General features: G+C 39.7%; 2 protein-coding genes across 4 annotated transcripts in view; one reads left to right on the top strand and one right to left on the bottom strand.

Moving 5' to 3' along the window:
- Positions 1–567: 567 nt before the first annotated feature.
- Positions 568–24,167, bottom strand: trip13 (thyroid hormone receptor interactor 13). 2 transcript variants are annotated; one of them, XM_061915792.1, is made up of 14 exons: positions 24,012–24,167; positions 23,692–23,767; positions 17,119–17,278; positions 16,899–17,025; positions 11,112–11,167; positions 10,928–11,018; positions 10,758–10,863; positions 10,613–10,676; positions 10,455–10,541; positions 1,804–1,910; positions 1,556–1,709; positions 1,368–1,480; positions 1,230–1,299; positions 568–1,170 (listed from the first exon to the last, which is right to left on the bottom strand). In XM_061915792.1, the coding sequence occupies exons 2-14, from the start codon at positions 23,763–23,765 to the stop codon at positions 1,075–1,077; spliced, it is 1,305 nt and encodes a 434-aa protein (XP_061771776.1). In that variant the 5' UTR covers positions 23,766–23,767; positions 24,012–24,167; the 3' UTR covers positions 568–1,074. The 2 variants fall into 2 exon arrangements, with proteins under 2 accessions (XP_061771776.1, XP_061771777.1); XM_061915793.1 differs by having other exon boundaries at positions 10,758–10,830.
- Positions 24,131–24,577, top strand: part of brd9 (bromodomain containing 9) — a 19,177-nt gene continuing 18,730 nt past the window's right edge. For both annotated transcript variants that reach the window (XM_061915791.1, XM_061915789.1), the window contains exon 1: positions 24,131–24,291. In XM_061915791.1, the coding sequence (XP_061771775.1) occupies positions 24,243–24,291 (49 nt within the window). In that variant the 5' untranslated portion in view covers positions 24,131–24,242. The remainder of the gene's footprint in view (positions 24,292–24,577) is intronic.

Genomic DNA, 24,577 nt, shown 5'->3' with positions numbered 1-24,577 from the left:
CTCGATCCTAATGACAGACTTTAGATAGTAATGCAATGTGTTTTAGCAAAGAATCCCCTTGCAAAGTGGTTTTTAATGGTGACACTGGTGCGATTGTCTAGGATTAAAAGATGAACTTTCATTATGCATTCTGCTGAAAGCTTTGAAGTTGTGTGAAGAAGCAGAAAAAAAAAAGCTGTTGGCCAACAAACAAAGAGCCCATTGTCTGCACTCAGCAGCTGACATGCAAAAGAAGTCGAGTATTCACAGAATGTGAGACATGCTGCTATAAACAATGGCACCACTGATCTCTTCATATAAACTCCACTTATGACAGATAAGGATCAGGAGCGCCCTGACAGTTGTGCTTTCAGGTCATCCGGCATTGGCTCAGTCTTAGTTTAGAAGCTAAAGCAAGCAAGTGCATTCAGTTTATTTTAGTTCTTGCTCTCTCTCTGAACTCGTAAGAGACAACAACCTGCATTCAATTTGGTACATAGTCAATTCATAACAATGCTAATTCAGTAGTCTTTGACGTCGTGAACTGCATAAGGGCGCCATCTGGTGAAAAAAACATTTTACTACTGCTGTGTATAAACATTTATTTATTTATGTTAATATACAACATCTTAAGAATTCAATTATTTGTTTGCATAAATATGAATATTATAATACATGAATGTTATCTGATAACACATTGAGAATTGTCTAAGAGGATGCCATTAAATGGATTTGTTTACCGAATTATTTACTAAACCATAAAAAATGGAATTAACTTTCTTAGCCGAGTGTTCCTAATTTGCATTCTACAAAATGTAATCAGATGTGTGTTGGGGGAAAATCTCTTCAAAAAGAAACATTAAGCAGTTGTGGTCAAAGCTACAGTTAAAGTGCTGCATAAAATCAAGAGTTTAAAGGCTAACTCCGAACAGCAAGCTTTGTAAACAATCAATAATAGGAACCAAAACCATTTCCGGGCAGTATAGAGCCAACAAAGCAAAGGCATAAAAAAGTAAACTTTTAGCACCATGTTACCCGATGTTGGTTGACAACCCCCCCCAAAAAAACTAATCATGAACCAAAGAACAAAATGTGTCAAAAACTGTTCACCAGGTTAGCTTTTTCCTCCTTCTGTTTATCGGCCGCCAGGTCCATGGCCTCCAGAAACCTTTCCAGAGTCACTGAAGGGGTCTGCAAGTAACCCAATCATTAAAACACCAATAAACTATAATTTTTGTGCCAATTCATACCTTTACATAAAGGGCATGAGCAAGAAACGGTAACTTCCTCAGAGCTCGTCCGCTCAAACCTTTGCTTTTTCTGAACAGGACAAAACAAAATGTTATATGTGAAAAATGAGGAGCACAGGATTGTCAGTGGGTACTCACACAGCGATGTCCCTCACGGTTAGGCTGTGTTCTGACACTTCACTTCTTGCAAAGCCCATGGTCTCCAGCTCAAACATGGTGAACAGCTGCTGGCGCGGGTAAATGATCTGACACTGAACACATCATTCATTTCACTCAATTTTCCCTTTATAGTCCTACCGCTCATCTTTATTCCCCAGTGAAATTACCTTCATGAGTTCCTCCAGGCACGAAAGATAGATGTGATAAATGCCCTTCACTGACGGTGGCCCAATGTACTGCTTAATGTCCGCCCTGTCCACAAAGGCCAAGTCGATTTTTTCCGTCACGTTGGAGGTAGTCAGGATCACGACGTTGGAATGTCTGAAACATAAAAAGCCAAATGGGAACATCATATAGAACATGATGGGAAGGAAGAAAAAAAAGAAATGTGAAAAGTAAAGTTAAGCTGTGCAACCGTTTGATTTGGTCTAGCTGAGTGAGGACAGAGTTGACCACACGAATGGCGTCAGATGGTTCGGTTCCCGCTTGACAAGCGTTCCTTGCTGCTGTCAGACTCTCTACCTTTCAACAGGACAGCAACAAAAACATATTCTTGGAATTATTTCATTCATTCACAGGTGAGCTGGAGTCTATTCAAGAGACTTAGGGTGAGAGGCGTGGTTCACCCTGGACTGGTCACCAGTCAATCACAGGACACAAATAGACAAAAAAACATTTACAGCAATGGAACATGCATTTCCATGTTTTTGGACTGTGAAAAAAGCCTATGTGCGCAAAGAAAACCCTTGTAAACTTGTCACAGCCAGGATGAGCCCAGATTCGAACCCAAAACCACCTGGCTGTGAAGCAAACAACCCACCCACTCCAGCACATTTTAAGGAGAAAACACACAGTCGTCCCTTGTAATATCGTTCTTCAAATATTGTGACTTCACCGTATTGCAGATTTTTTTATTAAAATCCTGATAATGTTATTCCCGGGCATGAGTTATATAGAACTTTTTGAACCCTTTTTTTTTTTTTACAAAATTATCCGGATATATGTGGTGAAAACAGCGGGGGTTTGCAGATTTACCAAGGCATAGTGGTTTACGTTTGTGAGTTCCTGTCTTGTTAACGGTGAATAGTAGCGTGATTGCCTTTAAATTGTTTAATTCCTTCTCTGCATTGTGCTTCGTTCTTGCTCGAGTGTTACGACTGCATAATCCTGTCTCGTCGCAGTTCGACAAATGCATTTTTTAAGGGGACACGCGTCAATAATCTCCTCCAAAAACGACAACAAAAAGATCTGTTTTCTTACTTAGGACCATTTTCTACCGCTTGTCCCTTATGGTGTCACAGGGGGTAATGGAGCCTATCCCAGCTGCACATGGGTGGAAGGCGATGTAAACCCTGGACAAGTCGCCACCTCATAAAAGGGCCAATCTTGAAAGTAAACAATCGTTTGTTGCAACTGCTTTACGGCCCTGCCAGCAAAAAGTGACGACGATAAAGAAAATGTTTGGTAGAAATTGGCGGACAGCAGCGAGCCACCTCACCAAGAAATTCGACCAGCTCTTTTACTATCGAGCATCTTACAGTCCAGTTTTACCCACATTTTCATTAATTTTTAACAAATGTGGGAATTAATATAAACTGTTTATTATTCCAAAATGAAATGTAAAACTGCATCAATATACATAATTTAAAGATGCATCAATAAACGATTTTTAATAGAATCGTAGCATTAAAATTGTAATCGTAATCGAATGGTGAGGTTACCCAAAGATTCCCAACTTGTGTTGATAATTTAAAGGAAAACAATGTTAACTGGTGGAAATAAGGGTACGAAAAATTGGGGTCCATTGCATGACCGCGTTTTATAGAATATCGCCTTTATATCAAACTTTAACGGTAGTTGCATTGTGCGTTTGAAACATCACTACAATGATGAACATATGCGTTAATGCTCGACCAAGTCAGCTGTAGTATGTACATGCATAGACATCTTATAAATAGACGCAGCATTGGCTGCTGTGACGCGAGAAGTTCGGCCGCAATCTTGAAGTGGTGAAGAGCTGGCGAGCAGCTTAAACTGACAGTTGACATGTAGAAAACAAATATGCCGGGCTGGTGTTCAGCGTTCACATGCTCAAATGAGCGGACTGTTGAAAATAGGAATCGGGGGATTAATTTTCACAGGAAAGATTTAACATTAACGTACTATTGGTTGTATTTTGTAGAATATTACCACAGAGTTGAGAAGGAGCAAAGATCTTCAATAGTACTGATATCGTAGCCACTAGCAAACAAGAGTATGACCACAATAGAATTGCTTGTCAATGAAATGAATTAAACTTAAAAATGTCATACTTCAAAAACACAAAGTTGAAATAAATGAAGATAAAGATTGTAAAATCCAACAGGGGTAAAAGTTAGGGCCACAGTCCAGATTGTGTAGGAGTGGGGGATAATACTAGCTAACTAGACAATCAGATGGACAGTGGCTATACAGTATTATACAAGTCTAAATTTAGTCTAGCTTCAAGTAAAAATATTCAAATACTAACATTGTTGGTTAAGACAAAACTTGGTTTTATTCTGAATCCAGTGAAACAGGTTGGTGATTGTAGCTGATATAAAGACTTTCAGGTGTTAATATATGTTTATGTTTAAGTATTTGGAGGACGCTTTTATCCAAAGCGACATACATAAAAAATACATGTAAAACAATCACAGAAAACATTATTATTTAAGGGAAGAATGTAATACAAAATGTGAAAACAGAAAAAACTTTCTGCTGCTACAGCAACAGAAATACAGTCTACAGGTCCCTAAGATATATAGATATCTAATGTATTCATACATTGTTTATGTAGGATACTGTATATGCATGTATACAGTGGGGCAAAAAAGTATTTAGTCAGCCACCGATTGTGCAAGTTCTCCCACTTAAAATGATGACATAGGTCTGTAATTTTCAGCATAGGTACACTTCAACTGTGAGAGACGGAATGTGAAAAAAAATCCAGGAATTCACATTGTAGGAATTTTAAATAATTTATTTGTAAATTATGGTGGAAAATAAGTATTTGGTCAACCATTCAAAACTCTCACTGATGGAAGGTTTGGCTCAAAATCTCACGATACATGGCCCCATTCATTCTTTCCTTAACAAGGAACAATTGTCCTGTCCCTTTAGCAGAAAAACAGCCCCAAAGCATGATGTTTCCACCCCCATGCTTCACAGTAGGTATGGTATTCTTGGGATGCAACTCAGTATTCTTCTTCCTCCAAACACGACGAGTTGAGTTAATACCAAAAAGTTCTATTTTGGTTTCATTTGACCACATGACATTCTCCCAATCCTCTGCTGTATCATCCATGTGCTCTCTGGCAAACTTCAGATGGGCCTGGACATGCACTGGCTTAAGCCGGGGGACACGTCTGCCACTGCCGGATTTGATTCACTGTTGGCGTAGTGTGGTACTGATGGTAACCTTTGTTACTTTGGTCCCAGCTCTCTGCAGGTCATTCACCAGGTCCCCCCGTGTGGTTCTGGGATTTTAGCTCACCGTTCTCATGATCATTTTGACCCCACGGGATGAGATCTTGCGTGGAGCCCCGGATCGAGGGAGATTATCAGTGGTCTTGTATGTCTTCCATTTTCTGATAATTGCTCCCACAGTTGATCTTTTCACACCAAGCTGCTTGCCTATTGTAGATTCACTCTTCCCAGTCTGGTGCAGGTCTACAATTATTTTCCTGGTGTCCTTTGACAGCTCTTTGGTCTTGGCCATAGTGGAGTTTGGAGTCTGACTGTTTGAGGCTGTGGACAGGTGTCTTTTATACAAATAACGAGTTCAAACAAGAACCATTAATATAGGTGGAGTGGAGGACAGAAGAGCTTCTTAAAGAAGAAGTTACAGTTCTGTGAGAGCCAGAGATCTTCCTTGTTTGAAGTGACCAAATACTTATTTTCTACCATAATTTACAAATAAATTCTTTAAAATTCCTACAATGTGAATTCCTGGATTTTTTTTTCACATTCTGTCTCTCACAGTTGAAGTGTACCTATTAGAGATGCGCGGATAGCCAATTATATCATCCGCGTCACCAAAATCGTCATCCACCCGAACCAACATTTTATCGGGACCGTACCCGCCCGCCAACCGCCCGCTGAATTACATCAGCGGTTGGCCACATTTACCACTCACAGAGCTATTTAAAACTGTTTCACAGAGTAATGTAGTCAATTGGAGCCGCTAACGTTCTCGCGACTATCCAATAGCGTTCATCCTGATGACAAGAATAAGGGTGAACTGTGAAGCCATTGCCTTTAACACCTTCAACAACATGTACAAACCGATTGTTGGTCCAGCAACATGTTGTGTGCAGCTTCCGCAATCACACGTATGAGATTGAAAGGCATACTGGGTGATACAGAGTACACTGATGGTTGTGATATAAACAACTTTAACACTTACTAATATGCGCCACGCTATGAAGCCACACAATACAAAATTGACAAACACATTTCGGGAGAACATCCTCACAGTAAGACAACATAAACGCAACACAACTAATACCCATAATCCTTTGTATTCATGACACACCTGAATATATTTTACACCCCCGCACCCCCAACCCCGCCCACCTTGGCGGGGTTTGGGGTGTATTACTAAGAGTGTTAAAATTGTTTATATCACAACCATTAGTGTACTCTGTGTCACCCAGTATGCCTTGCAGTCGTGTGCGTGTTGCCGCGGAAGCCACACACAACATGATGCTAGACTGACAAGCAAGTCGTGTATGATGTAGAAGGCAACAAAGCCAATGGCTTCATAACACGCACTAATATTTAATATCTGGGTGACTGCCGGCAGTCATTCAAGAGAATAACAGCGTCTCCTATTGACTTCTTTGCTTTATGACACGGGTCTTAAATGGCTCTTTGAATGGCAAAGGATACCGATCCCAGAACCATGTATATCAAATGTCTCCGGATGGTTCAACCGCCACCCACCCGAATCTAATTAAAATCAATTTTTTTGTCATGTCAACCGCCCGACCCGCGGTTTACCCGCGTACTCCACGGATGAGACCGCAAACCGCGCATCTCTAGTACCTATGATGAAAATTACAGACCTCTGTCATCATTTTAAGTGGGAGAACTTGCACAATCGGTGGCTGACTAAATACTTTTTTGCCCCACTGTATAGAACCTAATCATATCGTTTCTTGAACTTAAAAATAGCTGACCGTTTTTCCCCCTTCTCTGGGATTATATTCCCTGTTTTGATCTCGGACGTCTGGTCATTTATAGCATATAAGAATATTCTATTAGTGTTAAGCAAACTATGAATAATAAAACACGCCAAAACATGTGTCCTTTATCATTGCTTCACGTATGACAAAAAAACGTGTGAAAATCAGTGGTATTCAGTGAGGTAAGATAAATTAAATGCGCTGACAGTTCATTGCTCCTGCCAAATGAATTGCACTGAGTGAAGCGGATCACCACTCCAAGATGGCGGCCCCGCGTCTCATCATCGCCAGTTGCAGTAGATGCTGCTTCTACTTATAAGATGTCTATGTATACATGTACATATGAAGCATGTTAGGAAGAAGAAATACAATGCCACCTACTGTACGAAGTTGGAAAGACAAGCTACACACAGTCCTACCATAGCGCTTTTTTAAGTGTTTTCGAGCGATGCATAATGTAAGTGTGGGCGAACACGCCAAATCGTTTTGTGGCGGTCCAAATCTAACTGTGGTGAGATGCCACAATTTAATCAATGTAAGGGAAACACTGGCTAGATTTGGACACAGAGTTGAATATTTACTGAAAAACTGAAGGATTTCAAAAGAATGTTGCTTTCTTGGGTACGCAGCAAAAAAAAAATCAGTTAAGGACCAAAAACAATGTTAATCTGTTGCCAAGCCAATGGCCCGTCAATAGGGCTTCACGATTTTAAGAAAAAACCTAATTGCGATGTTCCTCTCAAATTGCGATTCGATATGCGATTTTTATATTTTATACATACAAATGCATACAGTAAAACTGCAAAAATGACAAGTGAAGGAAGACATGCTACTTTTAGACTGTCAACATACTCATGTCTCAAGGTGCCACACATTAGAAAAATATGCAATAATTCACTTCAAAAAATATTTGGCTTTTTGCAGACAGACTCCGACCTTTTGTCTACAATACATCATGCTCTTTAACTAAATAAATATTTGATAAAAACTATACAGTGTTTGTAATACAATGTAATCATTCATCCATCCATTTTCTAACGCTTGTACTTTTTGGGGTCGCGGGGGGTGCTGGAGCCTATCTCAGCTGCATTCAGTCAGAAGGCAGGGTACACCCTGTAATAATAATATATAATAATAATAATAATAATAATAATAATAATACTAATAATAATGATGCCAATAACCATTTATAAGGATATAAACTTTTATTCATCATTACTGTAAAATTGTTCACTATTATACGTTTAAATAAATACGTTTAGGTGTTGAGAGCGATGCACAGAGTAAGACGTCTTTTTTGAAGAGAGAGATCAACGCGAGGCTAAACAGTTCTGAATGGCAAACATGGATAATAAAATCTACAAATGCCGGTGATGGAAAAGAAAAAGAAAACTCAGCTTCATGTTATTTGCCGTACTGAATAAAACCTTCATGGTTTAATGGTGTAGCCCTATCAGTCAGCGAGTTGTTTCCACGACAGCAAAGTGAATGACCGCTTTGTTTGTGTGTATTTGGACTCTCCATAAGTACCGAAAACGTGAAATCTAACCATGGTGGCAGGGTGGAGAAAACAATCTTGCTTTTCGTAATACTTCCTCTGAATGAGACGTTTAAAATTTGCTCAATTTATGACGTTTTTTTCTCCTGGGTGATGTCAGCGGATATCTCCGTATATGGTAAAGTTTTACCCAAAGATTTTTTCGTAGGTCTGCCATAGTAGTCAGACGTTGTAGTCAAGAAGTTCCTTCTTTTTCCCTATACTCTTGTTGTGGCTCAGATTGGCTCATATATGTTGCCATTTGTAATACAAAGTGGCGTATACTTAACTTATATCTGTTAGTAGACTCCATATGGAAACACTAAAAACTACAACATTGCTGATGTGGGGACGACCCAGTCAAAAAAGAGGCACGTAAATAAGACTGCCCACAAAATGGCGCAAACTGAAGAGATGGACAGAAAGCGGCTTGAAGATGATTCGTAAAACATAATTAGTGGAACTTTTTTTGGTTTCAAAAAAGTCACCATTACATATTTTGTAGACCAAAAGGAATGTTTAAAATGTAGAAAGACAAAAACATATTCTGACCCCTTTAAGTACACATTCGGTAGGCATTTTTTTTTAGCCGTAACCTAAAATAGCATGAGTTTATTTGTTTATGATGTCTTGAAGATGATTTGTAAAACATAATTTGTGGAACTTTTTTTAGTTTCAAAAAAGTCACCATTACATATTGTGTATACCAAAAGGAATGTTTAAAATGTAGAAAGAAAAAAACATATTCTGACCCCTTTAAGTACACATTTTTTTTTTAGCCATAACCTAAAATAGCATGAGTTTATTTGTTTATGATGTCATGTGATGACCTAAAATGTTTTCCTTTCATTGTGCTTGAAAATGCTCTGAAACTCATTATTTGATATTTACGATTATGTTTGTTTTTCGGCCTCATAACTTTGGACAGCTAGGTAAGCATCACATTCTAAATGTTGGGATCACAGCATGGTCACTTAAATCACTGACAAGATGAACTTTGCTGTAATGTTCTTTAGATTGTCTCCAAAAATCAAGTAGATCAATGGCTTTATCTTTAAAGTAGTGCTCGCTGTTAAAGTTAAAGTCCTTACGTCAATAGCGACACAGTTAACTCACAGAAAGGCTGGGCGATAAAACACTATTAATATCTATCGCGATAGACATTTAATCGATGTCAATAAAAAATATGTTAAATAAAATGTTAATATTTAATTTTTTCTCAAAAGAAAGCGGAACTTGCGCAGCAAGGTTGGTTGTATGAACAAAGGCACTCGCTCTCTGCTTAAATTAAAGTTAAAGTACCAATGATTGTCACACACACACACTAGGTGTGGTGAAATTTGTCCTCTGCATTTGACCCATCCCCTTGTTCACCACCCTGGGAAGTGAGGGGAGCAGTGGGCAGCAGCGGTGGCCACGCCGTAGGCAGTAACCACTGATTAGTGGGAGAGACCCGCTAACAGCCAATCAGATAACAGTATCAGCTAACAGGTTTGGTTGCGCCATCTTGGTGTCTCATGGTTAATTCTTTGCATAAAGTGAGAAGAGAAACTGAAAATAAGTGCAGTAGAAAGAATAAATTGTCGATTAAACAGGAGAAGTCACCTCGACAGTATGGCAGCTGATTTTTTCCAAAACGGACCGTAGTCAGACAAAAGTGGTCTGTAAACTATGCAAGGTGCTCGTCTTCACCTAAACCGGTTATACAACACTAACTTACCCGCGCTCACCGCTTAAAGCAAAGCCGTAACATTCTGGCACTACACATGCATAAAACAGTTCTATTCAGGCTTCTCTAGGTTTACGTTTTCACACGTTGCACTATTTTGTTACACTTTATAAAGCATTTCTAACATGTTCCTTAGTTTTGCACCTTCATTTTAAAAGGTTATTCTTAAGTGTTCAATGTGATCTTCGGATTATGTTTACATTGAGTGTTTTTCATGGTTGTGTTGACTTTTCTTTCCTTTCTGCCTTGATAGCGGATGAGATTATAATCAAAGCAAGATTACATTTTAAATGAAATTATTTTTATTCAATATATTTTTCTCCTGGTCCTTATTTTCTATAGGTCATAAAAATGATCAATAATTATCGATATTGACCGACATAAAACACTTATATCGTGATACAATTTCAGCCCTACTGCCCAGCCCTAACATACAGCATGCCATTGGCTCATCCCCATAATACACATCTTGACACTGAGTGACACACAATTAACAATGTGGAGCATGAAGAAAACTTATACATTTAGTTATTATCTTAGCTTGCTGTCTGTGTACATACAGTATATCAGAGAATACATGGCTGGTGATTTACCTCATCAATGAGAACAAACACAATAGCTTCTTTATCATCGATAAGCTGCTGGATCTTCTGAAACATCTTTGTGACCAGTTTGCCGCTCTGCAACAAAGAAGCTTGGTTAGCTACCATAGGTGATCTGTTTCATTTTAGTGAAACATGGAGTTCAGTACCTCAGAGAACCACTTTGAGAACAAGCTGTGGCTGTTTATCTCTACAAATTGTCCATATGTGTACCTGGAGTTAGAGAGAGTAGAGAAGAAGAGCATGAATGTGCAGGTGCTGAGTTTGGATTAAATTAAATGAAGACGTTCGTACCGACTTGACAGTCTGATTGACAGTTTCTGGGCGAGAGCTTTACACAAGGATGTTTTTCCTGTGCCTGGGGGCCCTGGATGTGTAAACACAGAGAGGTCTACACACGCTGCACATGAGATACAATACACGTATAACCAACTATAATATTGGGATGGTTCTTCTTTAGTTACCATGAAGTAGCACTACACGATTCCAAGAAATCAGGTTGCTGTCTACGTTTTTGTCTGAGAAGTACATTGTTGTTGTGACATAATCAAGCAGCTGGAGGGAAATGAGGAGTGTGTTATCTGCATGGTTATGGAATCACATCATAATGCCAGTTGAGATTTAGATTTAGTTGTCAAATTGGCTTACCTGAGTTTTGACTCCACTCTCATACACTAGACTCTCCCAAATCCCATGGAACTCAGCTGTTAGAAAACATGGACAATTTTATCTTAAGCATGGAATATGAAACATGGTCAGGATGAAACAACATCTACGCATGTTGGGCTAACAAAGTGGTTCTCAGTTATTACCCACCCAAATAGAAAATCCAATGGAGAACCTGATAATGTGTATTTATCTGTACAAACCACTGTTTTTAGTTGCCGGCCCCAGCATTCTGCATAAAATCACCTAATTATAACAATAGATAATAAAATAAATAATAAATGAAATGAGAAAGAGTGAATATATGCAACAATTAAAAACAATTTTAAGTATCCGATTCATTTCAGTAAGTGACTCATAAGAACTTGAGTGAGTAAAAAATATATCCAGCTGAGATTACTGATACATCAAATTTTCAATATCATTGAATTATTTTATTTTTGATTACCATTATAATCAGATAGAAACACAGGATGGCGATGTAACAATAACAAATATTTAAATTATTCTCTACTATTGCTTGGCTTTACAAGATGTCATGTCCGGCTCATATGAGCGGTGGTCAAGCCAGTGTCTGTTTTCAATGGGTACTAGGCGCCATTTAGCCTTTCTCAAAGAAAAATGCCCTATGCGTGCTTTGTTTTTGGCTGTGGAGGAACCGTTCAAATCGCGAAAAGAATAAAAGCTTCTTCGGAGTTCCTCGAGAGGTAATCAAGAGGTAATCGGGCGAAAAAGTGCAAGATTTTACGAAAGACGAAGAGAAAAGTGCCACATACCCCAGTCCAAGGGAGCGGAGTCAAACAATGCACAAGTTTGCAGTGATCACTTTGTTAAAGGTTCGATTGATATACATTTAACGTTAAGTATTTCCAATTTAAATATTTGTTTCTCTTAAAACAAATTTTTGCTACGATTGTTTTGTAAAGCACCAACTTGGTTAGTCTAAATAAAAGAAAACAAATGTAAAAAAAACAACAAGAAGAGTTTGGCTTTTACCAGAGGCAGCAGTCCTAAATGAAGCTTTCAGCACACACACAATGTTGACTTCTATAGTTATATTTTGATAAAGACGAGAGAAAAACATGCATACTTCTAAACGATGCATTAAACAACAAAAGGCAACAAACATGGCTGCAAACGTGATGTTAAATCATGAAATGCAACCTTACCCGAGTAAAATTTATGTATAATTATCCGGGTGAATCTTGATTCCAATTTCCTTGACCCAGCCACACACCAAGAGGTGCAGACCTCAATGCTTTTTCAAGTATTCATCTGTTTTTTTCATGTAGAATGATACCTGGAGCAAAAGATAGTATAACATGTCTGGGAACTCCACCGATTGATTAAATCCCTGATATCACTTGACAAATCTTTTCTTTTATAAAGTATAGGGATCTAAAGTACTCCATTGCTCGCATCTGCTTTTAGCAGGAAGATCTAGGCCGCTTGCGACGCGCTGCTTGCTGCACAACAGCCATCTTGGCTTAGTTTACCTCCGCTATTTGTAACGTGACAGAATACAGGCATTTGGCTTTGTATTTAAAACTTTGGTTTTTGACCTTAAATGATTCCTGTGTCCAAGTACTTCCTGAGTTAGTAAACAATAACAAAAATGACGATCCGACCACCGTTACGTTTAAGTAACGGTTACATTTAAGAAAGATATTTAATTTGACACTATGGAGGAAATGATTGTTGACTTCAAAGCAGCTTTGCACTGTGGAGGGATGTTAGCCACTAATGAGGACGCTAAAATGTGTTGAAGACACGATAGGCGCCAGCGCCCCCCGCGAACCCAAAAATGAATAAGCGGTAGGAAATGGATGGATGGACACCTTGGTTCGCTTTGCAGACACACAGACGGTGAAGTGTCATTGATCACTCCGTGAGCGGCTGGGCGCTGAAAGCTGTGTGTCCCTCCCTTCTGCGCCATGCACAAAAGAGAAGCAGGGGGGTGCTCCTCCTAGTTCGTACACTCAGTCTTCCAACAAAGAAAAAACAAGGTTTTAGTTCTAGGCACCGCATTTTAAAAAAGGCACACAGACGCACACACAGCTTTCATATGGACCTTATATCAACTGCATTATGGCAGATATTGGAGTTTTTTTTGAGGTAACACATTAATTTCACATCCATCCATCTTCTTCAGCTTATCCGAGGTCGGGTAACAAGGGCAGCAGCCTAAGTAGAAAAGCCTAGACTTGCCTCTCCCCAGCCACTTAGTGCAGCTCCTCCCGGGGGATCCCGAGGCGTTCCCAGGCCAGGCGGGAGACATAGTCTTCCGAAGCATTAATTTCTTTAATAATGTAATGTACATTTATTAAAGAGTAGAGATGCGCGGTTTGCGGTCTCATCCGCGGATAAACCGCGGGTCGGGCGGTTGACATGACGAATAAATAGATTTTAATTAGATTCGGGCAGGTGGCGGTTGAACCATCCGGAAATATTTGATATACATGGTTCTGTGATCGGAATCCTTTGCCATTCAAAGTGCAAATTAAGACCCGTAGATAAAGCGAAGAAGACAGTAAGAAACGCTATTATTCTCCTGAATGACTGCCGTCAGTCACCCAGATAATAAGTATTAGGGCGTGCTATGAAGTCATTGACTTTGTCGCCTGCTACAAAATGTACGATCTGCTTGTCAGTCCAGCATCATGTTGTATGTGGCTTCCGCTGCAACACGCACACGACTGCAAGGCATACTGGGTGACACAGAGTAGACTAATGGTTGTGATATAAACAATTTTGACACTCTTAGTAATATGCGCCACGCTGTGAAGCCACACCAATTAAGAACGACAAACACATTTCGGGAGAACATACTCACAGTAACGCAACATAAACGCAACACAACAAATACCCATAATCCTTTGTATTCATGACACATCCTGACTATTTTATACACGCCGCTAGCAGCAACCCCCCCCCCCCCCTCCCCCCGTGCGTCGGTAAGGTGGCCGGGGTTGGGAGCGCGGGGATGTAAAATATATTCAGGGGGTATCATGAATACAAAGGATTATGGGTATTTGTTGTGTTGCGTTTATGTTGTGTTACTGTGAGGAACCCACAGGGAAAGAGGAAGAGGGGACGGCCTAAAAACACCTGGAGGCGGGACTCTGAGGCGGAGCTGAAGAGGTTGGGAACCAGCTGGGGAGAGGCGGAAAGGACAGCCCAAAACCGTGCTGCATGGAGAGGAGTCATTGATGGCCTATGCTCCATTGGGAGCGATGGGCCTAAGTAAGTAAGTAAGTACTGTGAGGATGTTCTCCCGAAATGTGTTTGTCAATCTTGTTGGGTGTGGCTTCTCAGCGTGGCGCATATTAGTAAGTGTTAAAGTTGTTTATATCACAACCATCAGTGTACTCTGTATCACCCAGTATGCCTTTCAATCTTGAACGTGTAATTGCGGAAGCTGCACACAACATGTTGATGGACCAACAATCGGTTCGTACATGTTGTTGAAGGTGCCTAAGGCAATGGCTTCACAGCACGCCCATATTCTTGTAATCAGGATGAACGCTATTGGATAGTCGCGGGAACGTTAGCGGCTCTAATTGTACTCGTTATTCTGCGAAACAGGTTTAAATACCTCTGTGAGTGATTAAGGCGGACAACCTTTGATGTATTTCAGCGGGGGTTGGCGGGCGGGTACGGTCCTGATAAAATGTTGGTTCGGGTGGACGGCGGGTGGATGACGACTTTGGAGATGCGGATGCGGATGATATAATTGCCTATCCGCGCATCTCTATTAAAGAGTAAATATTTTGGTAATTAAATTACTTCTTCAGTAAAGTAAAAAGTAACTATAAGTAATTACTTTTTAAAAGTAATTTTCAGAACACAGCCTATCACACATCATCATAAAGAAGTTGCCAGGTTGATGTTCCTGGGTTCTGAAGACTTGTGCTGCTCAGCTGACTGAGATCCTGCATTTCATCTTCAACCTGAGTCCGAAGTTAGAAAGGATACCAGCGCTATTGGAAACATCCTGCATAGTGCTGGTGCCCAAGAAGCCCATCCCATCTGGCTTGAACGACTTCAGACCGGTTGCCCTGACGTCTCACGTCATGAAGGTCCTCGAGGGACTTGTGCTGGCTCAGCGGAGACCCGTGTTGGCTTCTTCCCTGGACCCGCTACAGCTTGAGTATCAGCCCCATGTTGGGGGGGATGAGGCTGTTATCTACCTGCTGCATCGTGCTCACTCTCACCTGGATGGTGGGAGGGAAACTGTGAGGATCATGTTCTATGATTTTTCCATTGCCTTTAACACCATCCAATCAAATCTGACGAGTCACAAGTTGTCCAGGATGGGTGTTAAATCATCCACTAACTCTTGGATAATTGATTACTTGTCTGACAGGCCCCAGTCTGCGACTGGGGAGCTCCCTGTCAGATACTTTGGTCAGTGGTGTAGGAGCGCCGCAGGGGACTGTCCTGTTAACCCTGTACACCTCAGACTTCCAGTATAGCTCCAGGTCTTGCCACCTGCAGAAATACTCTGATGACTGTGGTCATCAGAGTACTAACTGTGGTTGTGGTCGGGTGTATCGGGGAGGGACAGGAATTGGGAGTAAAGGACACTGTTCGCTGACTTTGTGGACTGGTCTCAAGCTAACCATCTGCTCCTTACTGTGGACAAGACCAAGGAGCTGGTCATCGACTTCAAGAAGAAAATGACCCCTGTGGATCTTATCAACATCCAGGGCCGGGAGGAGGCAGTAGTACCTGGGAGTGCACTTGGACAGCAGACTGGACTGGAAGGACAACAGCAAAGCTGTATAAAAGAAGGGCATGAGCAGACTCTTTTACCTGAGGAAGCTTAGGTCCTGTAATGTGTGCAGCAAGCTGTTGGAGATTTGTTTTTAGTCTGTTGTGGCCAGTGCTCTGTACTTTGCAGTGGTTTGTTGGGGGATCAGCATCGGCAAAATGGACTTAAACCGGATAGACAAACTGATCCGGAAAGTGTGTATGTCCTGTAATAATGTTTACCTATACAAACACCATTGTGAAGGTAAATTATGTTCATGTTGCTGCTGGCATTTAAATATGTCCTTTCAAACCACAGCACTTTATTTCATATTTTGTTCTTTTGTGTTTTTGTTAGCTGAAGAAGAAGAGTTGTTGATGTTTTTTAAAGAAGATTGGAGATTATTTTTGACTTTTCTTATATAATGCAAATACTTTAATTTCTTGTTGGTACCTGTTTTTGTGTATTTGGGATCTCTATCAGTCCTGAATATTTAAAGTCAAGGCATGGTGGAGATATATAGTTACATTAACAGACATTTCCATTTATGGGTTAGTTTATGGGTGAAAGTACTTTATATCGGGATATGAGTTTTGGTCCATATCGCCCGACCCTACACTAGTGTTAGCGACAGTGCTAGCACCGTTTAGGGATGTTCTCTGTTTTAATTTAACCTTACAGTTAGCCTTATGATGGCATTGTGTTTATATGTATGAGTGCACATGTGTACATTGTTTGAGTGTTAATAATCAAATTATGATATTAAGACATTTCATATTGCTCTGAAAATTATTTTTGCTACAAAAAATGTTCTGTGCTACAGAGTTTTTTCATTTAGTAGCACTGGTGTTACAAGTGACAAAGGTACTCTAAGTGTACAGCTCTGTAGAATGTGTCATCAACATGCAATATCACAACATGACAATAGCAAAAAAAGCTGATTCTTTGGCCTAATTTATATTTTACAAATGCAAATGACCATGTTGGTTGACTCAGTATGGAATGTTCTGGATCACCTGCTGGAAGCAACCAATGATTAGCAGCTGAAAGTTCCTCATCCTCCTCCAAACTAAGCGTGCTGGGTCCATCCTCATTGAGGGTGAACATGTGAATGGTGATCGCACAGCTCGACAAATCAAGAGGCTGAACATAAAAAAAGCAAGAAAGTCTAAGTGAACCAAAACTGTATCACTCATAAGTACAAATCTAAGTGTGTTTAAACAAATGAAAAAGCACCTGAGATGCCATCTCCTCCAGATCAACGACTGCCACAGATTCCACATGACTGCGTAGAAAGTCTTCATCAAACTCTGTCCACTTGTAGTTTCCAAACACCACACAGTGGCGACTTAGCAGAGCCTGGACATGCATCTTCACCTCAGACAATTTTACTCCACTGCAATGAAAGTGTAAACATGAGTAATAGAAAAGCATTCCTATCAAAATATAACTGACAGGACAGTATTTCACAAATGTACAAACCTTTTTTATTGGATTGCAATCCTTAAGTATTCACAGCACTTCATATTTTACACATTTTGTTATGTTACAGCCTTATTCTAAAATTGTATAAATACATTTTTGTCTTTATATTTTTTTGCAAATTATTTAAAATTTAAAAAAAACACATATACATAAGTATTCACAGCCTTTGCTCAGTACTGTATTGATGCACCATTGGTAGAAATTACAGCCGCAAGTCTTTTTGAATACAAACCCCGGCCATATGAGTTGGGAAATTGTGTTAAATATAAACGGAATACAATGATTTGCAAATCCTTTTCAACCTATATTCATTTGAATGCACTACAAAGAAAAGATATTTGTTGTTCAAACTCATAAACTTTTTTTTTTTTGCAAATAATATCCAACTTACAATTTCAAGACTGAAACACGTGCCAAAGTAGTTGGGAAAGGGCATGTTCACCTCTGTGTTACATCACCTTTTCTTTTAACAACACTCAATAAACGTTTGGGGACTGAGAAAAGTAATTGTTGAAGCTTTGAAAGTGGAATTCTTTCCCATTCTTGTTTTATGTAGAGCTTCAGTCGTTCAACAGTCCGGGGTCTCCGATGTCGTATTTTACGCTTCATAATGCGCCACACATTTTCGATGGGAGACAGGTCTGGACTGCTGGCGGGCCAAGAAAGTACCCACACTCTTTTTTTTACAAAGCCACGCTGTTGTAACACATGCTGAATGTGGCTTGGCATTGCCTTGCTGTAATAAGCAGCGACGTCCATAAAAAGGACGGCTCTTAGATGGCAGCATATGTTGTTCCAAAACCTGTATGTACATTTCAGCATTAATGGTGCCTTCGCAGATGTGTAAGTTACCCATGCCTTGGGCACTAATGCACCCCCATACCATCATAGATGCTGGCTTTTGAACTTTGTGTCGATCACAGTCTGGATAGTTCGCTTCCCCTTTGGTCCGGATGACACAATGTCGAATATTTCCAAAAACAATTTGAAATGTGGACTTGACAAACCACTGAACACTTTTCCACTTTGCATCAGTCCCTCTTAGACGATCTCGGGCCCAGAAAAGCCGGCGGCGTTTCTGAATGTTGTTGATAAATGGCTTTCGCTTTGCATAGTAGAGCTTTAACTTGCACTTAAAGATGTAGCGACAAACTGTATTTAGTGACAGTGTTTTTTTTAAGTGTTCCTGAGCCCATGTGGTGATATTCTTTAGACATTGATGTCGGTTTTTGTGACAGTGCCGTCTGAGGGATCGAAGGTCACGGTCATTCAATGTTGGTTTCCGGCCATGCCGCTTACGTGGAGTGATTTCTCCAGATTATCTGAACCTTTTGATAAATTTATGGACCGTAGATGTTGAAATCCCTAAATTACTTGCAATTACATGTTGAGGAACGTTGTTCTTTAACTGTTTGACTATTTGCTGACGCAGTTGACTTTCTTGTGAAAGACAGCATTTTTTTGGGAAGCTGTTTTTATACCCAATCATGGCACCCACCTGTTCCCAATTAGCCTGCACACCTGTGGGATGTTCCAAATAAGTGTTTTATGAGCATTCCTCAACTTTATCAGTATTTATTGCCACCTTTCGCAACATCTTTGTCACGTGTTGCTGGCATCAAATTCTAAAGTTAATGATTATTTGCAAAAAAAATTTTTTTATCAGTTTGAACATCAAATATGTTGTCTTTGTAGGATATTCAACTGAATATGGGTTGAAAATGATTTGCAAATCATTGTATTCTGCTTATATTTTCACCTAACACAATTTCCCAACTCATATGGAAACAGGGTTTGTATTAAACATTTATATATATGGTGTTGTAGTTATGAGAGGCTATAATGGTGTTCATGTTACTTTGCTAACATGGCTATCAATAATTTACACTAACCACTCATCTGTTGAAGAGCCATACAATATAGGCTACTTTCTTTAAATGACAAATGTCCACAATTGATTTAGGTCAATAATGCAAATATTAGTCACGCATTTTAAATATAAAACACCTATCGAAATAAATATAGGACATCGGGGCTTTTCTTTATTCATAAACCTTCATTCATTCCAATGCATGTAGGCTCAAATGTGTTTCTAACATATGACTTCACTTCACCACTTAACATTTGTGTCGCCTTTTTGACATGCCCGTGTAAGCCAAATATAAAGTAGAGGTTGTGTTTTGATAGGTCACATACATTTGTATGCAACTTTTCTACCCTGTTTTGTGTGTATGCAGGCTTAACAGATGTTGCCCCTAGTTCAGGGCAAAATGCGGCTCATTAAGATTTTCAATCCAACCCGCCGGACATTCTGCATAACTTCTTTAGACCTTTAACATCAAAACTGTCGCCCCCATTATGATGTGCAGTGTTTTTTTTAAATGACAGTAGGTCTTGAACCATGTAAAGTATTTAAATGTTTGAAATCTGCGCTTTTGGGTGTTATACAAGTTATTACGGTAATCTACGTCACAGCAACTCAAACGAGGAACAAACAAGAGTGGGTGGGGTTTGTTTTTAGAGCAGCCAGCCCGAAACACTTGTGTCGGGAATAGATGCGGAAGGATATTTGTTTGTGATAATATATTAAATTGTAGGTGTTTTACACTTTACAATGTTCATATGTTGTAATATTCAGAGTTTTATTGTCCATAGTTAATATTGTAAATCCCAATTTCTTTATTTTCATGTACATTTTGGGTGTCCCATTCAGTAAAAACAATTTAAATGTCCATTGCATTTTTTTTTCAGGTTTATGTCCTAACTTTTTTAGAACTCTATCGGACATTGTGACTTTTGGTATTGGTGTTCCTAAAAAAAGGACCCAAACACACATACTGTACAGCAGATTTTAATAGCTAAATGTGTATATATAATTTATACACACATACACTTCAGGCCTCTCAGACACATTTTACTCTCAATATGGGCCCTGAATCAAAATATTTGCCAGCTCTGCACTAGTTAGTTCCAAATCAAAGGCAATTAATGCAGTGCTAGATAACATTGTCATTCGCATTAAATATTAACACTTCAGACACAATTTGTACACGATTACTGTAAAGTGTACATGTTTGCCTGCTATTTAGTCAGTAATTGCTGTGTGTTGACTTGATTTCATTGACCAGTAAATCTATACTGCGTGCAAGCTGTACACCGGCTACTCTAAGTAGCCAATCATCACATTATCCGTATAAGAACATATAATATAGGGCTGGGCGATATATCGATATACTCGATGTATCGCGGGTTTGTCTGTGTGCGATATAAAAAAAGGCTATATCTTGACATTCGAGTATACAGTACGTTCCCACGCAGTTGCTTTTAGCTGCTGGCATTACACTACAGGCTCTTCCCACTCTTTCTTGTCTCTCCTTCTCACAGACAGCAAGCGCACCTTCTTACATACGTCACATACTGTCATGTCATACGTCACATATGTATACGCCCTCGCGGAGCAGAGAGGTAGCAGCATGGGTAATGTTAGCGGTGATGCTAGCGGAGCTATGCGAGTGGTAATACGAGACAAAGAAGGTGAGAATCTGGTAACGAAGGAAAAAATAATTCCCAAGAAAAACAGCAGGGGGTTCATTGTTTGGCGGTGGTTTGACTTCAAGTGGGAATATGTCGATTAGACAACTTTAATTTGTCATGTGTGGGGCACAAGCGCTGCTACAAAACATAGCATTACTGCTAATATGTACTATCATTTGAAAAGTCACCCGCTAGAGAATAAAGAGTGTTCACTCCACATTTCAACATCTCCATTCGGTGCCACACGCCCACACCATCAAAATGCAGAGGCAAACATTTCCAGAACAACACCGTATGAAAAATAGTCCACAACAAAAGGAGATAATGTCCGCAGTAACTACCACATAGCGAAGGAAGAACACAATCTGATTTCCTACTATACAGCTCATTTTTATTTGACAGTTATTAAAATATATTGTGGGACATCATGCACCAAAGTGCATTTTATTAGTTTTAAATTATTGTAGTGGCGTTCTGTACAAAAAGTGCACTTTAATTTAGTGTTGTTTTGATATGTCATCTTAGTGACATCATGCACAAAAGTGCACTAATAGCTTGTTTTAAAATGACTCTGACAATCTTGCACTTTATGTTTTGGAAATGACATGAATGTTTGTGCCACTGCTTAATAACTGTTTAATAAATACAGTTTTGGTCAACTGACTTAGTTGTGATTTCCTTCTCTGCATGGAAGTTTAAAATGAGCATATAATAATGCCGTATGAACCAGAATGTTTTGATGTCGACACATAGAATCATAGAATCACATATCTTCACGGTGGAAGAGGGGTTAGTGCGTCTGCCTCACAATACGAAGGTCTTGCAGTCCTGGGTTCAATCCCAGGCCCGGGATCTTTCTGTGTGGAGTTCGCATGTTCTCCCCGTGACTGCGTGGGTTCCCTCCGGGTACTCCAGCTTCCTCCCACTTTCAAAGACATGCACCTGGGGATAGGTTGATTGGCAACACTAAATTGGCCCTAGTGTGTGAATGTGAGTGTGAGTGTTGTCTGTCTATCTCTGTTGGCCCTGCGATGAGTTGGCGACTTGTCCAGGGTGTACCCCGCCTTTCGCCCGATTGTAGCTGAGATAGGCGCCAGCGCCCCCCGCGACCCCAAAACGGAATAAGCGGTAGAAAATGGATGGACATAGAATCATCATACTGGGGTGATGTGAGTTTTTCCTTGACCTTATGTGGGCTCTGTACCGAGGATGTTGTTGTGGTTTGTGCAGCCCTTTGAGACACTTGTGATTTAAGGCTATACAAATAAACATTGATTGATTGTTTGATTATATGTATTAACTGTTAATTCAAGGCTAAGGCAAAATATCGTGTATCGTGCTATGGCCTAAAAATATTGAGATTAAAAAAAGGCCATATCGCCCAGCCCTACTATAATGATTGCTAAAATGTCAGCAGTGCAGTGATTTCTATTACAATAATTGCAATTTTACTTTTTATCCGAACCCTTTCACCTTTTTTATTTTTCGCTATCTTGTTTAAAGGCCTACTGAAATGAGATTTTCTTATTTAAACGGGGATAGCAGGTCCATTCTATGTGTCATACTTGATCATTTCGCGATATTGCCATATTTTTGCTGTAAGGATTTAGTAGAGAACATCTACGATAAAGTGCGCAACTTCGGTGTTAAGAGAAAAGCCCTGCCTCTACCGGAAGTCGCAGACGATGACGTCACACGTGTGGGGGCTCCTCACATATTCACATTGTTTATAATAGGAGCCTCCAACAAAAAGTGCTATTCGGACCAAGAAAACGACAATTTCTCCATTAATTTGAGCGAGGATTGAAAGATTCGGGTTTGAGGATATTGATAGCGACGGACTACAAAAAAAAAAATTAAAAAAAAAAAACAAGTTAAAAAAAAATGCATTTCCATTGGGACGGATTCCGATGTTTTTAGAGACATTTACTAAGATAATTCTGGGAAATCCCTAATCTTTCTATTGTGTTGCTAGTGTTTTAGTGAGTTAAATAGTACATGATAGTCGGAAGGGTGTGTCCACGGGTGTCTTGACCCCAATGTCTCAGGGGAGTCACGGCAGCTTTATGGACGGCACAAGGTCAGCTTTTCTCCGCTAAGCAGCGACTTTTTACCACAATTTTGTCACCGAAACCTGCTGGTTGACATTCCGTCGTGATTCATGTTTGCTTGACCGCGCTCTGATCCATAGTAAAGTTTCACCTCCAGGAATTTTAAACAAGGAATCACAGTGTGTTTGTGTGGCTAAAGGCTAAAGCTTCCCAACTCCATCTTTCTACTGTGAATTCTCCAATATTAATTGAACAAATTGCAAAAGATTCAGCAATACTGATCTGCAAAATACTGTGTAATTATGCCGTTAAACCAGACGACTTTTAGCTGTGTGTGTGCACAGCGTTAATATTTCCTTAAAACCCGTGATGTCTTGCGTACACGTCATCATTATACGACGTTTTCAAGACGAAACTCCCGGGAAATTTAAAATTGTAATTTAGTAAACTAAAAAGGCCGAATTGGCATGTGTTGCAATGTTAATACTTCATCATTGATATATAAACTATCAGACTGCGTGGTGGGTAGTAGAGGGTTTCAGTTGGCCTGTCATTTATGCATTGTTATGTTCTTTGTTTAGTTTTTTTGCTCTAGGCTTTTTAACCTGTAAAGTCCTTTGGTCCAATTTTAACATTTTTGTAAACGTGCTATGTAAATAAAGTTGCCTTGCCATGCCTAAAAGATTCTCAATACTCTGACTCAAAGAAGAAGAAGAAGAAGAAGAAGAAAAAAACCCACCTTTGTGATTTGAGATGGACTTCTATGTTGATCTTCTTTTGATGGTGGTCCACGTCCATTCTGTTACTTTGCATTCCTTTGGACACATATTGCAATTATGTCAAACTTGTAATTATTAAACTAACGAAACAATGAAATACAATAAAAATGTTGAGACAATGTGTAACTATTGCGTTTAAAATTGTACAAAATTGGTCATTTAAGCTCGCCCTATGTCTTGTATAGCTAGCTCGGACATCCTCGGGGTCGTTGCAGCCAGGAAACAACGCCTTAACATTCCTCGCAGACTAAAAGTAGATACAACACAAAAGAAAACATACTTTACAGCACCGACGTCGACAAGTTGGCGACAGTTTATCCAGCAGAACACAGTCCAGCGCGATGGGAAAGATATTTTACTCGAAATCAGCGCGCTTATTTGACCCGGAAATGATGAGACATTTGAGCGTCACTTCCGGTTAGCGTTTGCTCTGATGCTAAACCAGATGCTAGCGATGCCGTCTGCTCCATAGACGGGATAAACCTGCGTTTTTGTTGTAATCTATCACAAAATGGGGAAGAAACACAAGAAACATAAACCGGAGTGGCGAACAGTTGATGGTATTTCATGCAATTTTGATAAAAGACCAGTTAACGATGTTATTGTCATATTTGTCCATTACTGGCTAGCAGTGCTAGCGAACATTGGTATATTTACACAGTACAACTGTTTGTAATTAAAAAACTCTGCATTACCAAATGAATGCGTAAAATGTATTGTTGGTTATTTAATAATACTCTGATAATTTCTCTTCATTATCATATGTGTGTGTTTTTTAACATGATTACTAAGTGATTGAAATGATTGACTGTACAACTGTCGTTTATTTTTATATGTAGTTTTTGA

The sequence above is a fragment of the Nerophis ophidion genome, linkage group LG11 (genome assembly GCF_033978795.1).
Source record: "Nerophis ophidion isolate RoL-2023_Sa linkage group LG11, RoL_Noph_v1.0, whole genome shotgun sequence".
NCBI lineage: Eukaryota > Metazoa > Chordata > Actinopteri > Syngnathiformes > Syngnathidae > Nerophis > Nerophis ophidion.
The sequence above is the reverse complement of the archived record's forward strand: the minus strand, read 5'-3'. Positions and strand labels throughout refer to the sequence as shown.